The 19123-nt window shown below is 43.5% G+C and overlaps 1 protein-coding gene across 2 annotated transcripts in view; it reads right to left on the bottom strand.

Annotated features, from left to right (window-relative positions):
- Positions 1-699: 699 nt before the first annotated feature.
- The window catches only part of DNAAF9 (dynein axonemal assembly factor 9), a 139253-nt gene continuing 120829 nt past the window's right edge, over positions 700-19123 (bottom strand). For both annotated transcript variants that reach the window (XM_079129142.1, XM_079129141.1), the window contains exons 30-37: positions 16245-16380; positions 12991-13077; positions 9009-9115; positions 8551-8625; positions 6669-6871; positions 5872-5937; positions 4754-4847; positions 700-4061 (exon numbers count right to left, since the gene is read on the bottom strand). In XM_079129142.1, coding sequence (XP_078985268.1) covers positions 3949-4061; positions 4754-4847; positions 5872-5937; positions 6669-6871; positions 8551-8625; positions 9009-9115; positions 12991-13077; positions 16245-16380 — 881 coding nt within the window. In that variant the 3' untranslated portion in view covers positions 700-3948. The remainder of the gene's footprint in view (positions 4062-4753; positions 4848-5871; positions 5938-6668; positions 6872-8550; positions 8626-9008; positions 9116-12990; positions 13078-16244; positions 16381-19123) is intronic.

The following is a 19123-nucleotide window of genomic DNA, read 5'->3' as shown; positions in this document are numbered from 1 at the left end:
CTGCAGTGGATGCCTGGTGAGTGGGACCTGGGCTGCCCTCAAGTTCCTGCATATGTATTCCTTCTGCTAGTGCTGAGGGCTTCAGCCAACCTCTGAGAACTTGAGATTCCAAGGCTCTGCTTCAGATCTAAGCACTGCGAGGGTTCTGCCACCTGTGCTAGTTACTGGACCCATTTGTGCCTCAGCCACCCTATTTTATAAAGTGGGACCAAGGGGCCACCTCACATAGCTTTTACTGGGCAGAAATGAGCCCCACAGTGTGCCAAAGACAGGGCAAGAGGCTGCAGGTGCAGCTCAGTGGTACAGCTCTTGCCTAGTACATGTGAGGCCCTGGGTTCCATCCCCAACACCCCCCAAAAGAAAGGAAAAAAACAAAACAACCACCAAAAACATGGAGGGTGAGGCATCTGGGAAGTAAAGGTGGGATGGCTCTTCTCTGGGTCAGTGGGCTTTCCTGAGCCCCTATCTAGCTTTTGGGACTCCCCAAGTGCCCACCTGCAAACCAGGGCAGTTTCTTTGTATGAATTCTGTCCTCCACGGGTACCTGAGGACTGGGGAGAGAAAAGCGAGCCCCAGCCCCAGCAAAAGGGAGTCTCAGCTAGACTGACAGAAGGTCCTCAGACCCCAGGGGTGTGCCTTCTCAACCTTATCCCAGGGACCCCTTGAGACAGTTTACATGCTAGGCAACAATGGGAAGGCTTGCTTGTTCAGTGATAGTTTATTGGTCTTTAGCATTACATCTTAATTACCAAGGTAAATTCACATACACAACTGCAGGTAAAAACATGTAAAATAATATAAAAATAAATTGAAGACTACTTTTATATATTTACTGAATTAAGTAGTGTAATAAATATTATAATAAGCAAAAAGCTTCAATCACACAATTCAGTTTCACTGAAGTTACAGTAGTGTTTGTAAATATGAGCTTTAAAATTTAAGTTACAAATATTAAAGCACTGAAAAACTAGTATAAAAGTGAATTTTGGCACGTAAGTGAGCTCTTATGTCATTAGTATGTCACCTGGGACAATGAGGAAGCCATTTCTCACCTACTTTTTGAGGTACATCTATCCAACTAGTCAGCAACATGGCTGCAATACTTCATAGTTTACAATCTTTTGAGTTGAACTTTTCCCTTTTGAGAAGCCCAAAGAGCAACCCAGAGCTTATTACTGTGCAAAAATTCTCCAAAATCCTAATAAGAATTTAGGAGAGAACTTTGTATCACACCTGAAGGGCCATCCAGGCTTCAGGTCAGAGAACCCCAGGGATCAGCAGGGCCAACTAAACTCTTGCCTGTGGCCCCCTCCTAGGGTGATCCATCTTCTCCAATTTCTACCTCCTCCTTTCAATTATAGAGAGAAAGGGGGGGGGGTTAAAAAAAAAAAAAGGAAAATAAACCATAACTTCAGTGACTTCACCATTTTTCCACTCACTCTGGTGATATAAAAACTGAAGCTGCTAACAGGTAAGTTGACCAAAAGCATGTAAGCCCTTGGAGGACTTCTGCCTGTTCCTGGGAACTGAATCTCCTGTCTTTGCTGGGTCCCTGGTATCCACTTCTAAGATCAAAAACTAAAACACAGTGTCATGGCCTTTTCTCTGGAGACAGCCTATGACCCTGCTCCCTGACCCATAAGATAAAGTGGATATTAAACTCCACAGTCAGAACAAGAGGCTTACATGCTCCCAGCCCCAGTCCTCAAAAAGCTCACAGTGTGCCACTACTGTGCCCTTCACCAGGGGCACAGCGAGTGTGCCCAGGAATGCCCTTTCACCAGTGTGCCCTTTCTCACTCCCAAGCAGGCTTGGGAGTGTCTTTAGAGGCCTTAGCCAGTTTTGCCTTTTTTGGCTTTGATACTTCTCTTAATGTTTTGCCTTTTTTCAATCACAGTTTCGTATTCATGTTGAGGTAATCACAGTTTTCCCTCTACAAAGAGAGGAACGGGGACAGTGGGGCAGGTTGGTGAGAGAGCATTTCTATGGACAATGGTCAGAAACCAATATCACCATGTAGTGCAGCCCCACGTGGTGAGAGGCCCACTTTCATGGGTGGGCTCCGATCCCCCTTTAAAAACTCTTGTGCAGCAGCCAGACTGCCAGGCCAGGGCAGCCAGGAAATGGCTCACGCTCCTACATCTAGAGCTTCCACTGAAAACTTCACAGCAACCCCCTGGAGGAAATGAAATGGCCTGTGGTTCACCCCAACCCCACCCCCTTCCCTTTTCTAAGGCTGCTCAAGTTTGAGTTTTTAAAAAGAGCTCGGTAGAGCTAAAGGAAGCTACAGTAACTCATTGCTTATTAATCAATTGCACTTAAGATCTATGTTATTGATTCTGAAGCAGAGGCAGGCCCTTTGTGGACCCTGAATTCTGGCCAGCCAGAAGTCAGGGCTCCCAGGCTTGGGCTCCACAAAGGAGCCCTTGTCATCACTGGCTCTTGGAGCTAGGACTGGAGCACATGGGTCTGAATTTCAGGAGCATTTCTTAATGCAAGATTTCTCATTCAATGGTATTTGTAATTTATTCATTTGGTTTCAAGTATAAATTGTTTTTCTCTAATACCAGTATATTTCACTGATAAGACTTTGATAACTGCTTTGCTATTTGCATGCAGGCCACTGTGTGACCACACACAGACCCATGTGCTCCATCCTGGCTCTCCTCTGCACCAAGGGTCTTTCCCAAAAACCCCTCTACATTACAGGAAACTATGCTGGTTTCGCCTATGTGCTTCTTTCTAAGGCATGCAAAAAAACATGAAATTCAGAAAACATTTACAACTCAGGCAGCTGAGGTGCTGAAGTCCTAACAGATATCACCTAAATCAGTGCCTGTGACCTCCTGTCTCCCACACGAATTATGAAGGTCAGACATGGAACACAAATTAATTCTCCTTTGCTTTACAGTTCATCTGAAAACAAAGCCACTGGAAGGAATTTTAACTCTGAGTATTGGAATTCTTTGACATTTCTGATCCTCTGGAGCCAAGCAAACCCAAGGTTAAGAAACAATACTTGTGGGGCATGAGTTTCCTGAAGTTTGTGGCTGAAAAGCAGACCTTCCCTGGTAAGGCTAGGGGAAGGCTGGGTGCTGGAGACTGATGCCCCACAAGTGATCAGACCCTGGGCTTAAGTCTTAACTACTTGCAGGATGCTCCCCTGGACAGGAAGCCAGTGTCACCAGGCCTTGGCCACAGATTTTGTCTTGTTCCTGAATTTGGGACACTAAGTGATACCACAGGAGAGCTCAAAACAAATCACAGGGGGACTGCTGACGTCAACTGAAGAGCCACACGCTTCTGGAAAACATCATGCCTTTCCCTCAGTTTAGTCCACAAGGGAAATCCTCTCATTTTACAACATGCTGTGGATCTCAGCTGGAGGTGCTGGTTCTATGGGTTGGCCTGGGCGGGTCTTGTGTTGCTCCCCCATAGACCAGGCCTAGGGCCAATAGGGCCAGTTCCTTTAATGGAAGGACCTAAGCAGAAGCAGCAGGCCCCACTGGGGATGAGAGTTCTCCTGGGGTAGCATCTAAGGCCTGAGGCCTGGAGTGGTCTTGTTCCCCAGGCACTGCCATGATGCAGGCAACCAGAGTTCCTTCTAAGTCCTGGCAGCTCCTCTGTGCAATGCAAATGCTTCTCCCTTTACATGGTATCTCAGCAGCTCAAGAAATCTGTTACCAGAGACCCAGAGGGCCTGAACCAACAGCTGCACACAGTGGGCAGTCCTGTCTGCTCATTCTTGAGGATCCCCACCCCCACCCCCCAATCAGTGGTGCAGGTGATGCCCTTCAGCACTGTAGAGAGAATAATGACAACATGTACTCCAGCAGCAAACAAAAGTCAAGGAGGACAAAGACAGCTCCTCCAGGAGGGTGCCTGGGAGAGCTGGGGTTAAGGCACCCCATTTGTCCATCTCTGGTGCATGTGTGGGCCCAGCTTCCTCTAGGACTTCTGCTCAAAAAGGTCATGGTACTCCTGCTGCTCCAGCTCACGGTTGTACCTTTCAATTTCCCGGTTTGCTTCTTCTACATAGTCATTCATGAACTGGTCCATGACTGGTAACTAGTTAAGGAAGAAAGCCCTGAGTCTGGAGGACATGGAAACCTTCCTGGCCCTGAGGAAGCAGGTGAGGAGGGGGATACTGAGGTATTTGACAGGTAGCATCACAGCTACAAAAAGATGACAGGTGTTGGCACAAGGCCTTTATGAGGTCCCAGAATGGAGTCTTGGGCTTCATTAGCACACAGTGGATCTCCAGTATCACAGTTTACTTTTGCTTATCTTTCACAGATTAACTGTTATTAGCAGACTATTTCCAACTTGTAAATCATGAATGTGATAACTAAAGAACTCAGGGTGTCACCACAGCTCCATTCAAACTGTACCCCACAGCATAACATGAAAAATCACTCAATAAAGGACAAATTCAACTTTTGTTATTGTTCTGAGACAAGGTCTCTAGATGCTGTCCAGCCTGGTCTCAAGTGATCCTTCCACCCCTTTGTCTCCTGAGTAGGTGATACTACAGACTCATGCCAGTGCACCCAGCTGATAAATCCAATTTTGAACAACTCTAAAAGGTCAACCCTGTGGTTTGCTCGTCTCCCCAGTCCCTCAGACTGCAGAACACTGCCTGCTCCAGTGGCATGGCTATGCTGGCCCTAGCAGACACCTGCTTTATAGACAGGCTTGCACCTCCCAGACTGCCTCAGTCTGCACTTGGAAACCAAGCTGCTCCTAAGGATACGTGGGTGAAAATCGGTCTTGTCACCAAAGAAGTTAACAAACTGGGTGCCATTGTAAAAATAGCCTGCAGGTAGGGGGTCCAGGTGGCGCTTCACCTGTTGGAAAAAAAAGAATCCTGTCAGAATTATCTGATCACTTTCTATCATTCATTCATTCACTCATTACAAACAAACAGGCCCATTATCCCAGTAAGATAGTCTATTCTGTCATGTTAAGATGAACAGGAATTAAAAACCCCAGCAACCCTCAGGTCAGATAACAGGTCCCCTGAGGAACTTTGGAATTCCCTAAGGGATGAAGCTCTTATGGTACTGATTCTTTGGCTCTACTCCTTACTCTTCCCACTTCCCTATTTAGTGTCTCCTAGAATTAATTCCAAAATTATCTACCTGTATTCCAATCTGTGTTCAAGGTCTGCTTCTGGGGAACACACATTACAAGGACTGCCTTCCCCAGGAGTGTGCCTTGCCCTCCCCAGAGCACCCTGGGGAGGTTGTCCAGATCCATAGGAGCTAAGTTATGAAACGGTACAACTAGATTTATGTAACTGGAGTCCTGGAGTCCCAGAATACTCTCCTGACCCACCAGCTCATTACTGGCACTGGTAACACAGCCCATCCTAGGACCTAGACTCTGTCTCTTTTGCTTCCAAATCCCTCAGGAAAAGGCCCCACCAGGCATAAGGCCTGGGGCAGAGGCCAGTGGTCAGCTTGGAATTTTGCAGGGAAGGGCCCATCAAGGGAATCCATAACCTTCCCATGAGAAGCTCTGGATCTGGACCATTTTTTTCTGGGCCATAGTTGGTTTCTCTGTGGTTTATCTTGAACAGAAGTCTTCTGCAGGTGTTTGAAGAAGGTGACAAGTCCAAGTCTTCTATTACCTGCTCCTCCCACAAGTACTGGCTCTCCTTAATCCTGTGCCCAGGTCACACCAGAGGTTGCCCACCACCCTCTCTAAGGATGCAAGGCTGGATTTTTTCATTCTGTGGCCTGAGAGAAGCAAGACTTCCAGCATGCCAAACAAACAGCCCCTCCCTCAAGGACCCAAAAGACAAAAGCTACTTAAACCCAGGAGAACCACCTTGGGCCACTGAGGGGAGGACTGGGACAGGACACTCACATGGATGTTCCTGATCTCCTGCTGAGTCAGCATTCCCCTGGTCTTCAGAGCTTTTCTCTGAGGCTTCTGTGCAGAGATGCAGGGAGGGGACACACTGTAAACAAGCTGCTGGAGCACATGGGTGGGTCAGGGCTCAGAGCTCTGGGGTTCAATACATGATGAAGTTTTCAGTGGAGGAGAAAGCACATAAGCTGTTCTGGCCTGTGCATGATATCCTGCCTGCCTATCCCTAAAGGAAACCACTTTTCCCACCACAGAGTCCTGCAAGGCAGTGGGGGAGAAACAACAACAACAACAACAAATGGCAAGCAGTCCAGTACTTTTGCAAATGGGCCTGGTCCTGACTGCAGATTCTCATCCCTAAACCCCCCAATGACAAAGTGCTGACAAAGGCACAGTTCAAAGTCCCACAGTCAAGCACCATTTAAGAGTTTATCTAGGTGGGTTAAACCTCAATATAAAGACTGGTCCTAACTGAGCATCTACAAAAGACCCAAGCCTCAGCCAACTCTATTCTAAGAGTTCTAGGATAAGTCAAACTTCTGAGGCTGTGCTGAGAGGCTTAGCACACAAAGCCTTCAGAGAACCTGGACTCAAAGTAGATGACATACTATGTCTGCCTAAAGTTTGTCCCAAGCGACTTCCTCCCACTCTCAAAATGTCTCTGAAAGTGCTGGCTGAGCCCATGAAGTTTGGACCAGTGAGGAGGCAGGTGAGGGGCTTCTCAGGGCCAGTAGTAGCCCTGGGGCATATGCTGGGCACATCTGTAATAGGTCCATCTGGGCTTTGGAAGTCACCTGCTTAGCTGACTGCCGTAGCCAGTCCTTGAGACTGTCTTCCTTCAGGGAACAGCCAATGAACACAAGGTAGCACTCCTGTTGCCCACTGTCTTGAGGTGTACTTCTCGAGTCAGGTGGTGGTGTGGGTCCATCCAAAACTGGCATGATGCTCAGAGAGTTGGCCAGAGTGTTGTGGCAGACCTCCATGGTCCTTTCAGAGTCTGCAAGGAGAATATAGTTTGTCCCTGAGACCCTGCACTGAAATGATAAGAATATACTAAGACTGTAACAATGCAGATGTTTGGAACAGACTCCTAAGTAAGTACAGGAGGGAGAGCTGACGTGACTAATGTCAAGTTAGAAAAAATGCAGTAAGAGAGGAAGAAGCAAAAGTTCTGGTATGGCTGATTTAGGTGATCAGATGGACACTATTCATCAGGAAAGGTAATATAAGAGGGAAAAAGGCTTGTAGGTGAGAAGAGGAGGAGACTGACTCTTCACCTGAGGCCTCTGAAAGACTGTAAGAGGAGAGATGTCTGCACAAAGATACACATAGGAGGTGGGCATGGTGGTGCACACCTATAATCCCAGCTACTCAGGAGGTTGAGGCAGAAGGATCACAAATTCAAGGCCAGTCTCAGCAACTTAATGAGACCCTGTCTCAAAATAAAATAAAAAAATGGCTGGGGGTGTAGCTTAGTAGTAAAATGCTTATCAAGCATATGTGAGACCCTGGGTTTGATCCCCAGTACTGCTGTTGGGGGGAGGGGGTTATCCACAGGAAGAGCCAACCTCTATTTGCTGGATGCAGTGTCTGGCAGCACTACCTGGCAACCATGAGGGGCAGGAACCTGAGGGCAAGTTGACGTGTTAACAATGGAAGAAAGAGGAGCTCCTGGGGCACAACTGGGGCCTCAGTGGCTTTACTCTGCTAACCGACCTCTTGACGTCTTGCTAAACAGCTGACACATGCTAAACCACATGACACGTGGGGTTTTTCTTTCTCTCTCTCTCTCTCTCTTTTTTGTTTTGGTGGTACTGGGGACTGAACTCATGGCTTTGTATATGCTAGGCAAGTGCTACCTCCCCAAACCAATTTTAGTTTTTTGAGACAGCGCTCACTAAGTTGCTAAGGCTGGCGTCAAACTTGGCAATCCTTCCTCCTGCCTCAGCCTCCCAAGTACCTGGGAATGCAGGCATGCATCATCATGCCTGGTTTGAGTTGGGATCTTCTGTCATAACAGCGGCAGGCCCCCTAGCAGAAGCCCTCCCCCACTCCCTTCTCCCAGCTTCCAACCATAGTAAACTCTTTTCGTTTGAAATGTTCCTTTTCTTGCCTCTGGACTACAGCAAATACTGTACCTTTAACCGGGGATATTCTCCCCCTTCTCAACATTGAGTTGGCAAATTCCTACTAGTTTTGAGGCCTTTTCTGCCCCCTAGTCCAGGACAGACTATGAGGTCATAAGGGCAGAGGTCTAAGGCTGAAGAATGGATCTGCCAAACAAAAGGGAGGAGAAGGCAAGTAGAAGGCTCAAAGACTTTGGTTGTACACAGATTGGGAGCCAGAGAGATCAGCACTGGGCAGCTCCTGATGACACATCTAGGAGGAGGCCATGGATGGCTAATGAGGGTGGGATGCAAGTCTCTGCAACAGAAAGTCAAAGAGCTGTGAGGAGAGGCGTGAGCAGGTCAGCCAGGGGAAGAAGGTGATCCCTGACTGTGGATCAAGAGAATCTGAGGAAAGTGGGTCCTTGGGGCAAAGCACTCTGATGGTAGAAGACCCAGAAGAGGGCGTTAGAGATTCAGAGAGGCATCAGTGGTCTGCAGGCTATGAGCTTATGTTCTGAGCTGCAAGCACTTCATGATGAAGGGCTCCCAAATCCAATCCCCCAGTTACCTGAAAACTTCACTTTGCCCAGGATGTGGTAGATGTTTCCAGAGAAGGGACTTGGCTTGATGGAGGATTGAATTGCTGGTGGAGGAAGAGGACAGAGATGTGACGACCTGGGTGCAGAGGTTACATTAAAGGTGGAATATCTGGGATGGTTAGGGATTATGGAGGGACCCTATACTCCAGGTCTAGGGTTCACAGCTTCGATCCCCACCCTCTTGCTCCTCAGGTCTTTGCCACTATTCCCAGGGATGGAAAAACTTTTTCAATGGAGTAGAGGTCAAATTTTATGGCTTCACACCATCAGAAATAGGGGATTCTTGGATCCTCAAATTCCTCTGCCTGCTTTTGGTCATAAATGGTGAGAAGATAGCACATAGGATAATGAAATGGTGCCAGGAAGCAGGGCAACTCTGGTGTACTTTTTTCACTAGGGTCTGGGAGATGTCCCAGCCAAGTCTCACCTTTACACTTGGCCACAAAGCGAGTCTTCTCCAAGGGACGGCCAAACCATACGCAGATCTGAACCATCAGTGGAAAGACTGATCCAGAATCGAATTTACCTTCATACCTTAAAATGTTTAAAAAAATTTAAGTACAAGTACTTGGGTCTCTGAGTGTTGCTATATGCTACTTTGGATAAACTGTATATCATTTATCCTGTAATATTTAATCCCCTTTACTTGTATGCCATTCTACATACAAAACACTTGTTTAAATGTGTACACATCTGTTTCACTTTGTGATTGGGAAGTGTGTCTGCCCCTACACTTTTGCATTCTACCACTGAGCCATAGCCCCAGTGCTTTTATTTTATTTTGAGACAAGGTCTGGTTAAGTTGCTGAGGTTGGCCTCTGCTTCCCAAGTCACTGAGATTATAGGCATGTGCACCTGGCTATGTCTGACCTTTAGAATAGGGGCTTCCTAAGGATAAAAGGTCTTACCCTCCCTAGACTAGCAGTTCCTTGGAAGTAAAAACACATGTGTACCTCTCAAATCCACCTGAGGCTCAGAGTCCTTCCAGTACAATGGGGCTCTTGCTCAGGATCCTCTCCCACCCCCTGCAGAGCTCTAACCATGCCCTACCATCTCATTATGGGCAGCTTAACAAACTCTACATGTAGATTAATATTTTCTCCAAAAGGAACTGATAGGCTGGAGCATCTCTGCTCTGTTTTCTCAGTTCAGCAGACACAGTGCCTGTCTCAGACTCATTAAGAGAGTGGTCAGCTGGGTATGGTGTCCCATACCTATAATCCTAGCTACTAGAAAGGCTGAGGCAAGAGGATTACAAATCTGAGGCCAGTCTGGGTAATTTAGAGAGATATGATCTCAAAATAAAAAATAAAAAGGGCTGGAGATGTAGCTTTTTTATGAATATGTGGACATATTCACAGCATTAAAAAGCCTTAACTAATAAGGAAAATGTCAAACATACACAAAGGCAGAAGTATGGTAGTATAACAAGGCCCTGTGTACCCATCACTCTTTCCACAGTTAAGGAATTGTCAGTCCTTTTGAATTATTTCCTTGAAATGAATCCCCACGACTGGAATTACTCCAGCAGAGGATATAACCATTGCATGAGTAAAAATTTATATACCACCCCTCGCAGCAGGCTATATACCAGTTTCACAACAATTTCTCAGGAGATGAATATTATAAGTATTTTTGGTTGATTACAGTAAGTGTCAATCAAAATAATGAGGCACCATTTTACATTTCTGAATGTTATTAATGAAAGAATGGACATTTTTTTAAGCTGTCTGAGGTCACCCTCCCAGTTATCTTAACTCCCTAAGGTCACCCTCCCAGTCATCTCAACTCCCTAAGGTCACCCTCCCAGGAATGGGAACAAAGCCCTTAAAGCTGTTCCAAGAAACAGCCCCAAACAAAGAATAAAAGGGTAAATTGAGCCAGATAGCCAGATAGTGCTCAAACAGTATGATTACCCGAAACTATTGACCAGAATCTACGCCCTGTTGTAAAACATTGTGAAACATGTTGTATGTTATCAGCAAACCCAGACCCCCTTTGAAATTTCCCGGCAGCTTTGTCCCCCTTTTCCCTTTCATGTGTGACCCCTCCCGATGTGTGGTTTCTGCCTTTATAAACCTACAAGATTTTCTGCTAGGAACTTGACTCCTCGAGTTGGGTCCCAGCGCACTGGAATAAACACCTCTTGCGGTTTGCATCAAGTGACGCCTCCTGCGGTTGATTGGGGTTGCCATCCATCCATGGGACAGAGTTGGGGTTTCCTTTCTGGGGGCCTTACATTAACATTGAATTCTGTTTCCATGACTGCTATTCATACTGCTCTTAAGTGAACTGTACATCTATACAGCCTGAGTTCTTTTTCTTTTTTTTTTTTTGTTTTTTGTTTTTTAGGACTGGATTCAACTGAGGGGCACCTACCACTGAGCTATATCCCTAGTCCTTCTTATTTTTTATTTTAAGACAGGGTCTCACTAAGTTGCCTGTGGCCTTACTAAGGACTCACTTGAACTTGCAATCATCCTGCCTCAGTCTCTGGAGTTGCTGGGATTACAGGTACCCAGCCTGGTCCTTTTCTTAAATATCTAACTAAGTTTCCCAAATATTGTATTAACCCTCTGCTACATGCAATGCAAATGCTTTCTCTTAATGTAAATAAGGTATAGTTTCCTTATTAAGGTAACTATATTACCTTTGCTTGTAAAGTTACCACATTAGTTACCTTATTTTTAAAAATTATTATTATTTTGGTACCAAGAATTGAACCAAAGGGCCCTTAACCACTAAGCCACATCCCCAGCCCTTTTAAATATTTTATTTAGAGACAGGGTCTCACAGAATTGCTCAGGACCTCACTAAGTTACTGAGGCTGCCTTGGAACTCATGATCCTCCTGCCTCAGCCTCCTACACCACTAGGATTACAGTCCACTAGGATTACAGGTGTGCACCACCATGTCCCCTGCTCTTTTTTTTTTTTTAATTATTTTTTATTAGTACTAAGGATTGAACTGAGGGGTATTCTACCACTGAGCTGCATTCTCAGCCCATTTTAATTTTTATTTTTAGACAGTCTCTTAAATTGTTAGGGTTTTGCTAAATTGCTGAGGCTGGCCTCAAACTTGTGATCCTCTTACTTCAGCCTCCTGAGTCACTGGGATCCTTGGTATGTGCCACCATGCCCAGCTTCCCCCACCCCACACACTTTTTCTTTATAGCACAGTACATCAGTTTTTAAAAATATATTTTTAAAATATATAGGTGAGCATGTTACCACTAAGCCACAACCCCAGCACTACAACCAGTTTTAGTACAAACAATTCATGATGTTAAGGGATATGGAAGATAAAGGGGCATGGATGAGGCCTGGGAGAAGTAAGCAAAGATAACAAAGATAATCTAGACAAATATGAGAGATTAATTCTGGTAAAGCTCTAACATGTCTTCTCCGTACTTTCAACAGAGCATAAATGAGCCGCCCATTCTGTATAGGAACAAGTGCAGCATAGGGGTTTAGAGAACAGGCTTTGAGGTCAGACCACCTGGGCTTGCAATCCAGCTCCCTCATTTACTAACTACAACTTTTAGACAAGTCATTCATTCCTTGTTGCCTCTGCCTATAAAATGTGGGAAATAATGGAATCCACTTTGTGGGTTTGGTGTAAAGGTTAAGCAACACAATGCAGACAAAGCTCTTAGAGCATCACTGCCCAACAAACTTTCTGGAATGATGGAAATGTTGTGGATCCACAATGTCCGATACGGTAGCTGCTAACCACAGGCAGTTATGGCACACTTGAAATGTGGCTGTCTGACTAAGAGACTGAATTATAAATTTCAGTTTTTATTCATTTATATTTGTATTATATGAAATAGCCACATGGCTAGTGGCAGCCACATTGGAGAGTGCAGTCTTAGAATATGGCCTAGCACACAGTGAGTTCTCAAGTCATGTTGGCATTACTATGATCAGTGGTGGACTTTGTACACTCTCTCTTCTCTCCTTTCCCCTCTGCAGAGGATCTTAGGCTGTGAGGCAGCTTGCAGAAAACATGCCCTGGGCCTCAATAGCAGGAAACCTACCTGTCAGATGGGGACTAGAGAACTGACTGGCTGTACTCTCAGGAGGGACTCTCTCACCTGGGAGGTTGTTAATGTTCCATGCCAGTCACCTCACACTTACTAATGGTCAGAGGAAACAGGATCCTGTTGTGCTTGGTGCCTAAAGGACAGGTGCCTAAAATCTAACATCCAGGAAGGCTCCCAGTTTAGAGCTCAAGACATGGAACACTGGGCTCTCAGCAAGAGCAGCAGCTGTTGGGACATGGCAGACCACTCCAGCAAATAGGTACAGCACATCTGATATTTTCATTCTCTCTTTCTTTTTTCCCCTGTAAATAAACAGATTGCTGGGCTTAGGAAGAAATTTTAGCTACTTTGTAATGATACTTGCCAGCCAGGGTACATTAAATATCGGGATCGCAGCATCTGAGGACTTGAAAAACTATTTTCTGAGAGAATCAGCTCAATGTCTTCATTCCTTTGAAAACATACAGAAAAGACCCAGGTTAATTAGGGTTGTCAATAGTAACCTGCACAGTTTGCCTCCTTCCCGCACCCCCACACATGCATGTAATTTTTTCTATCAAACCATATGAAAATCTCTTGTATGCATCATGACATTAGCATGCATTTCTAAGAACAAGGGTATTCTCTTATAGAACCACAATGCTTTTATCACACCCAAGGAATGTAGTACTATGTATGGCCAGCAGCAATATCACAGGAGAGTTTGTTAGAAATGCAAAACCTCAGGCCCCAACCCAGACCTACTGAATCAGAAATTAATTTTAACAAGATTTCCAAGAGATTAATATATACAATAAAATTGAAGAGGTGCTGATCCAATAATCATCTGTTTTCCAATGTTTCTTTTTTTGTGAGAAAGTGGGTTCAAGATTCAATCAAGGATCACTCATTACATTTATAATCTTTATTCTCCTTCAATCTGGGACAGTTCTTTTCCAGTCCTTTATTGTTCAAAGTGTTAACTTTTTTTTTTTTTTTTTTTTTTTTGGTACTGGGGATTGAACCCAGAGATGTTTTACCACTGAGTCATATCCCCAGCCCTTTTTATTTGTTCATTTTAAGACAGGGTCTCACTAAGTGCCTAGGGCCTCACTAAATTGCTGAGGCTGGCCTCAAATTTGCAATCCTCCTGCTTGAGCCTCCTAAGCCACTGGAATTATAGGCATGCACCACTGTGCCTGGCTGGCCAGTTATCTTTTGTCCCACAACATGTTCTTTTTTGTTCCCCCCACATTTTTTAATTGAAGCATTATAATTGTACTAATGATGAAATCTGTTGCTACATATTTGTACATGAACACAATGGAACAATATAATCTGGCCAATATCTACAACTTGGATTTATCTGATAGTTTCCTCATGGTTAGTTTCAGGTTAAACGTTTTGGGGGAAGACTAATTCTGAAGTTATGATGTTCTTACTAACTCATGTCCAGGAGGCACATTTTATCAATTTGTCCTACTATAGGTTTTGTTAAGTTTGATCATTTGGTCAACACAGTGTCTACAAGACCTTGCCAATATAAAGGTACTAGGCCCATTTTTCTAAGTAGTCTGTGAAGTGACTTTAAACAGTAAGGACTAGTGAATATTGTTTTCCTCCATGATCTTTCACCCACTGCTGTTAGCACCCACTGATGATCCTTCCCTAAGTCAAGTATTAGGTGGAGATTTTAAAATTTTCTTCTTCTATTTATTTATTCTGGGGTTAGGGATTGAACTCAGGGTCTTACACATGCTAGGCAATTACTGTTATTACTCAGCTACATCTCCAACCCCAACTGCTGATTTTCTGTCAAACCTTATTTATTTGACTCTTGGTTCACTGTACCTCCCTCCATTTAGTATCACTGTATTACAATCTATTATTATCATTGTCATTTATTATCCTCAGTTTGTCCCAAATTTGACTTGCAGGAACTTCTTAACCCAGTTCCCATATCCTTTTAACACACATTCACTGATCTTCGAGTGCTTCCAAGCTTTATTGGCATAAAATGGACAGGCTAGGCTTGTTCTTTCCCTCCTCTAGACATGCAATCAGTCAATTTTCCAAGGAGTCTTGCTTGACAACTTATAGTGGGCAATGGTACTTAGAAACCAAGACCCAGAGGTAGGGCTGTTTATCACTACGATAGTATTACTAGTCTGGTCTTATTCAATGGAAAGAACTAGGAAATACACATCCTAAAAAAATAATGAAAAAAATGTTTTTAAATGAACTTATATTGAGTACCCAACTCGAATCCAACACTTGAAGGGTTTTCCTCACCTTCCCCCATTTCATATTTATAATCTCCCTTCTTGGATCAGTGATGTTATCTGCAATGAGGGTTTCAACAGAAGATGATGTTCAAAAACTACCTGAGTTAATTATTCCTTTCTCATAGTTGTTGTTACTTTGATATACTCATAGATTCATGTTTTTGGTTTATATTTAATTCCCCCCCATACTGATTTTTTTTAATGTATATTTTTTTGGTGGTGCTAGGGATTGGAACCCAGTGCTTCACACACACAAGGTAAGTGCTCTAATACCATACTATACTCCCAGTCATTTAATTTTTCTTTTCTTTTTTTTTTTTTTCTTTCTTTTGGTAATGGATCAAACCCAGGATCTCACAAGCTGTGATACATCCCTGGCTCTTTTTATTTTATTTTGAGATAGATCTTGCTAAGTTGCCAAGGTTGATCTCAAACTTGTGATCCTCCAGCCTCAGCCTCCAGTCTCTAGGATTATAGGTGTATACCTTGGTGCCAGGCTTTATTTAATTTTTGAGTACATGAAATACTTACATGGTTTGAAAGTCCAAACTATAAACTGCCATACACCTTTTAGTATCTTAATTGAGCAAACCAAATTGCTACATCACTGTAGTTTTCTCTTTATATGTTCATACATACAAAGTCACTAATTCTTTTTTTTTTTTTTTTTTTTTTTTGCGGTGCTGAGGATCGAACCCAGGGCCTTGTGTTTGCAAGGCAAACACTCTACCAACTGAGCTATCTCCTCAGCCCCAAAGTCACTAATTCTCTATTTTTAGTTTATAATTTGGACTCAAAGCTAAAGTAAAGAGATATTTTCTCAATGTTTTCTATGCCATTTCTCTTGTATCTTTTTTCTTTTTCCTGGTATGGGTGATTGAACCCAGTGCATTGTGCATGCTAAGCAAGTGCTTTACTTCTAAGTTACATCTCCAGATTCACTCACATCTTAACACAAGTAACACCAAGTCAGTCTTGACTTCCATTTTTCCATGTATGAGAGTACGAATGCATTAAAACAAAATGCTGCAACTTGGTGAGACCCTCCATAACTTGCAAGATCTTGTCCCAAAATAAAATATAAAAAAGGGTTGAGGATGTGGCTTAGTGGTTAAATGTCCCTATGTTCAATTCCTTGTACCAAAACAAAACGAAATAAAACAAAATGCCTCAAAATAGTGTAGGATTACTGACACATGAGGTCTTCTTGGTGACTTATGGAATGTCAAAAACTGGCTTCTACAAATGCTCAGGTCTTAGATACAATAGAACGGCCTTGTGGGATCAGGACTCTAATAAAGCAGAAATCTGAGAAAGGGGCTGGTCCTGCAGAGTAGAGTCTATGGAAGTTTACCTGGTGACAATGCCATTTTCTGCAAGAATGAAGGCTGTGGTAGGATTGGCAGCCCTGATGAGACTCTGCAACTGAACAAGGAGGGGGTGCCTCTGCTCCGTGGTGTGACTGGTGAACACCACATTATTCACCAGGCCTGGGGAACAAAACCAAGAAGAGTTCATGTTTCAGAGCTCACACAAACGTGGGCTTCTTCCCCTGATCATCCCTTCCAGTAGCTTCCTGGAAGAAACACACACTGACATACCTACAACACTGCTTCCCCTTCTAGAAACTGCCACTCCTAAGAGAGAAAGGACTCCAACCCTATAGCTGCTTTACTTCATAACATTTTAATCTTCCTAATTTAGCTTTCTGGCTGTTACCTGGAGTTTTTGATCATGGAACCTTTCTATATTCCCTGCAGTTAATCTGATCAGAAATTGGTGCCATTTACATTCACCAGTTCAGACTACACACATTTACTTACAAGCCACTAACTATATGTCATGTACTGACCAAAATATTCTAAAAAATTGCACAGTCGAGGAGTCACACAATTCCAAGACAGTGCTAACACATATTCATAGCAACACGGTAAGAAAGGGGAGTCCATGGTTAAAAAAAAAAAAAGTGGTGGAGTGGGCCCAATCACATAGCTCCCAACCTTTTTGTGCAAATACAGACATAAAATTCCCAAGATTATGGAGAATTTGTAAGTCAGAAAAGTACCATATCCCACCAACCCAAAATAATTATAATACCTCTTCCAAATCCATTCCTACTTTTACATAGTTATAATCATAGTATATATACCATTTCTGCAACAAGATCATTTGCATTTTTATTATTCGGTAATTCTGATTTACTTCTTACTATAAAAATTTCAAAGATATACAAAAATAGCAGAATCAACATGCATAGTCTGACTTCAAGAATAAGCAAGACTGGGGCTGAAGTTGTGGCTCAGTGTAGAGTGCTAGCACATATGAAGCACTGGGTTCAATCCTCAGCACCACAATTAAATAATTAATTAATTAATTAATTAATAATAAAGCTTTAAAAAGAAAAAAGAATTAGCAAGACTTGGCTAATCATATTTTATCCCTTCAATATCCCAGTTCTTCTCCCATCTCCCTCACTAGATGATTTTGAAGCCAACTGCAAATATTCAAATATTTCATCCCAAAATGTTTCAGCATATATCTCCATAATATAAAGACTTCATGTGTGTGTGTGTGTGTGTGTGTGTGTGACATGTATGTGTTACTAGAAGTTGAACTGAGGGCCTCATACATGCTAGACAAGTGATCTAAGCTATATCCCAAGTCCAATATTAGGACTCTTTAAAAAAATTAATGTTTAAAAATAAATTCCTTAATATAAAAACATCCAGTTCATGTTCAAATTTATATCTCATGAATATTTTCTTTTTTTCTTTTCGTGGTAAGGGAATTGAACCCAGCAGTGCTCTACTGAGTCACATCTAGCCTTTTTAAATTTTAAGGTTTAAAGATTTTTTTTTTTTTTGTGGTGCTGGGAATTGAACCCAGGGCCTTGTGCATAAGAGGCAAGCACTCTACCAACTGAGCCATAGCCCCAGTCCTTACTTTATTTTAATTAATTAATTTAGTGTGTGTGTGTGTGGGTATGTGTACTGGGGATTGAACCCAGGGGCACTTAACCACTGAACCACATTCCCAGCCCTTCTAATATTTTATTCTGAGACAGACTCTTGCCAAGAGGCTGGTCTCAAACTTGAGATTCTCCTGCCTCAGCTCAGGATCACTGTTTTCTCAAGAGTTCCTCTAACACTAAAAATCTCTATCCTCCAGGGCTTTGTGTATAACCTAGTTCTGGTAACAGAACATGACTAGGGAATTCAAATGGAGATACCTCAGCATCTCGTTGTTTTTTGTTTTTGTTTTTTTTTTTTCTGTTTTATAAAGGTTCCTCATGTGTCCTTTCTGTTCAGAAATTTTCACAATAAGAGGGACCTTACTTGCTGTGTGCAGTGGTGCATGCCTGTAATACCAGGGGCTTAGGAGGTTGAGGCAGGATGATCACAGGTTCAAAGACAGCCTCAGCAACCTAGCAAGGCCCTAAGCAACTTAGCAAAATCCTGTCTCAGAATAAAAAAAATTTTTAAAAAGGGCTGGGGATGTGGGTTAGTGACTAAGCACCCCTGGGTTCAATCCCTGGTACCAAAAAGAACAAAGATGGAAAAAAAGAAAAAAAAAAAAAAGAAAAAGATGGACCTTCCCTGGCTAGCAGCAGGGAAGCCTCCTAATGGTGACATTGGTGGTGCCTGCACTCGCATTTCCATTTTGGAAGTTCACTCTGGAGACTGTAGGGGAGCAGCAAGGCCAGCCTGGGAAGCCTGGTGCCAGAACCCCATGCCCTGCTGTAAAATCAGAAAATCACCTTGGGCAAAAGAAACAGGAGAGTAAAACTAGTGCAAATTTTCCACCTGAGCAATATACATGAAGATCACAAGCCCACTCTGGCCCGTCCAAAAAAGACTGGGATCTGTTTCTCTGATACACATATACTGTCCAAATTCCTATCTGCTGCACATGTACCACATGGACAAATCTTGTAGGACTGGGATTCTAGGTCAGGAACTGGGCACATAAAAAGGACTTTGCTTTACAGGGAAACAAGCTACAGGATTATCCTCAGCATTCCTTAGGCCAGCTATGTAAACTGCCACCTGCCAAGAGGAAATGCCATCTGTAAGGCAGGTACAGCAGTTATCTGGAGCATAAACAGGCCATAGTGAGTTTTCACGTTGTTTGGGCCAGGAGCTTCCTTCTGTTCTGTATCAAGGAGTGGACACCCAGATTATGCCAAGGTTTCACCAATCTGCGCTGTGAGTGAACAGGGAGTCTGGGCTGGTC

This window comes from Sciurus vulgaris (genome assembly GCF_902686455.1).
Source record: "Sciurus vulgaris genome assembly, chromosome: 2".
Lineage (NCBI taxonomy): Eukaryota > Metazoa > Chordata > Mammalia > Rodentia > Sciuridae > Sciurus > Sciurus vulgaris.
The sequence above is the reverse complement of the archived record's forward strand: the minus strand, read 5'-3'. Positions and strand labels throughout refer to the sequence as shown.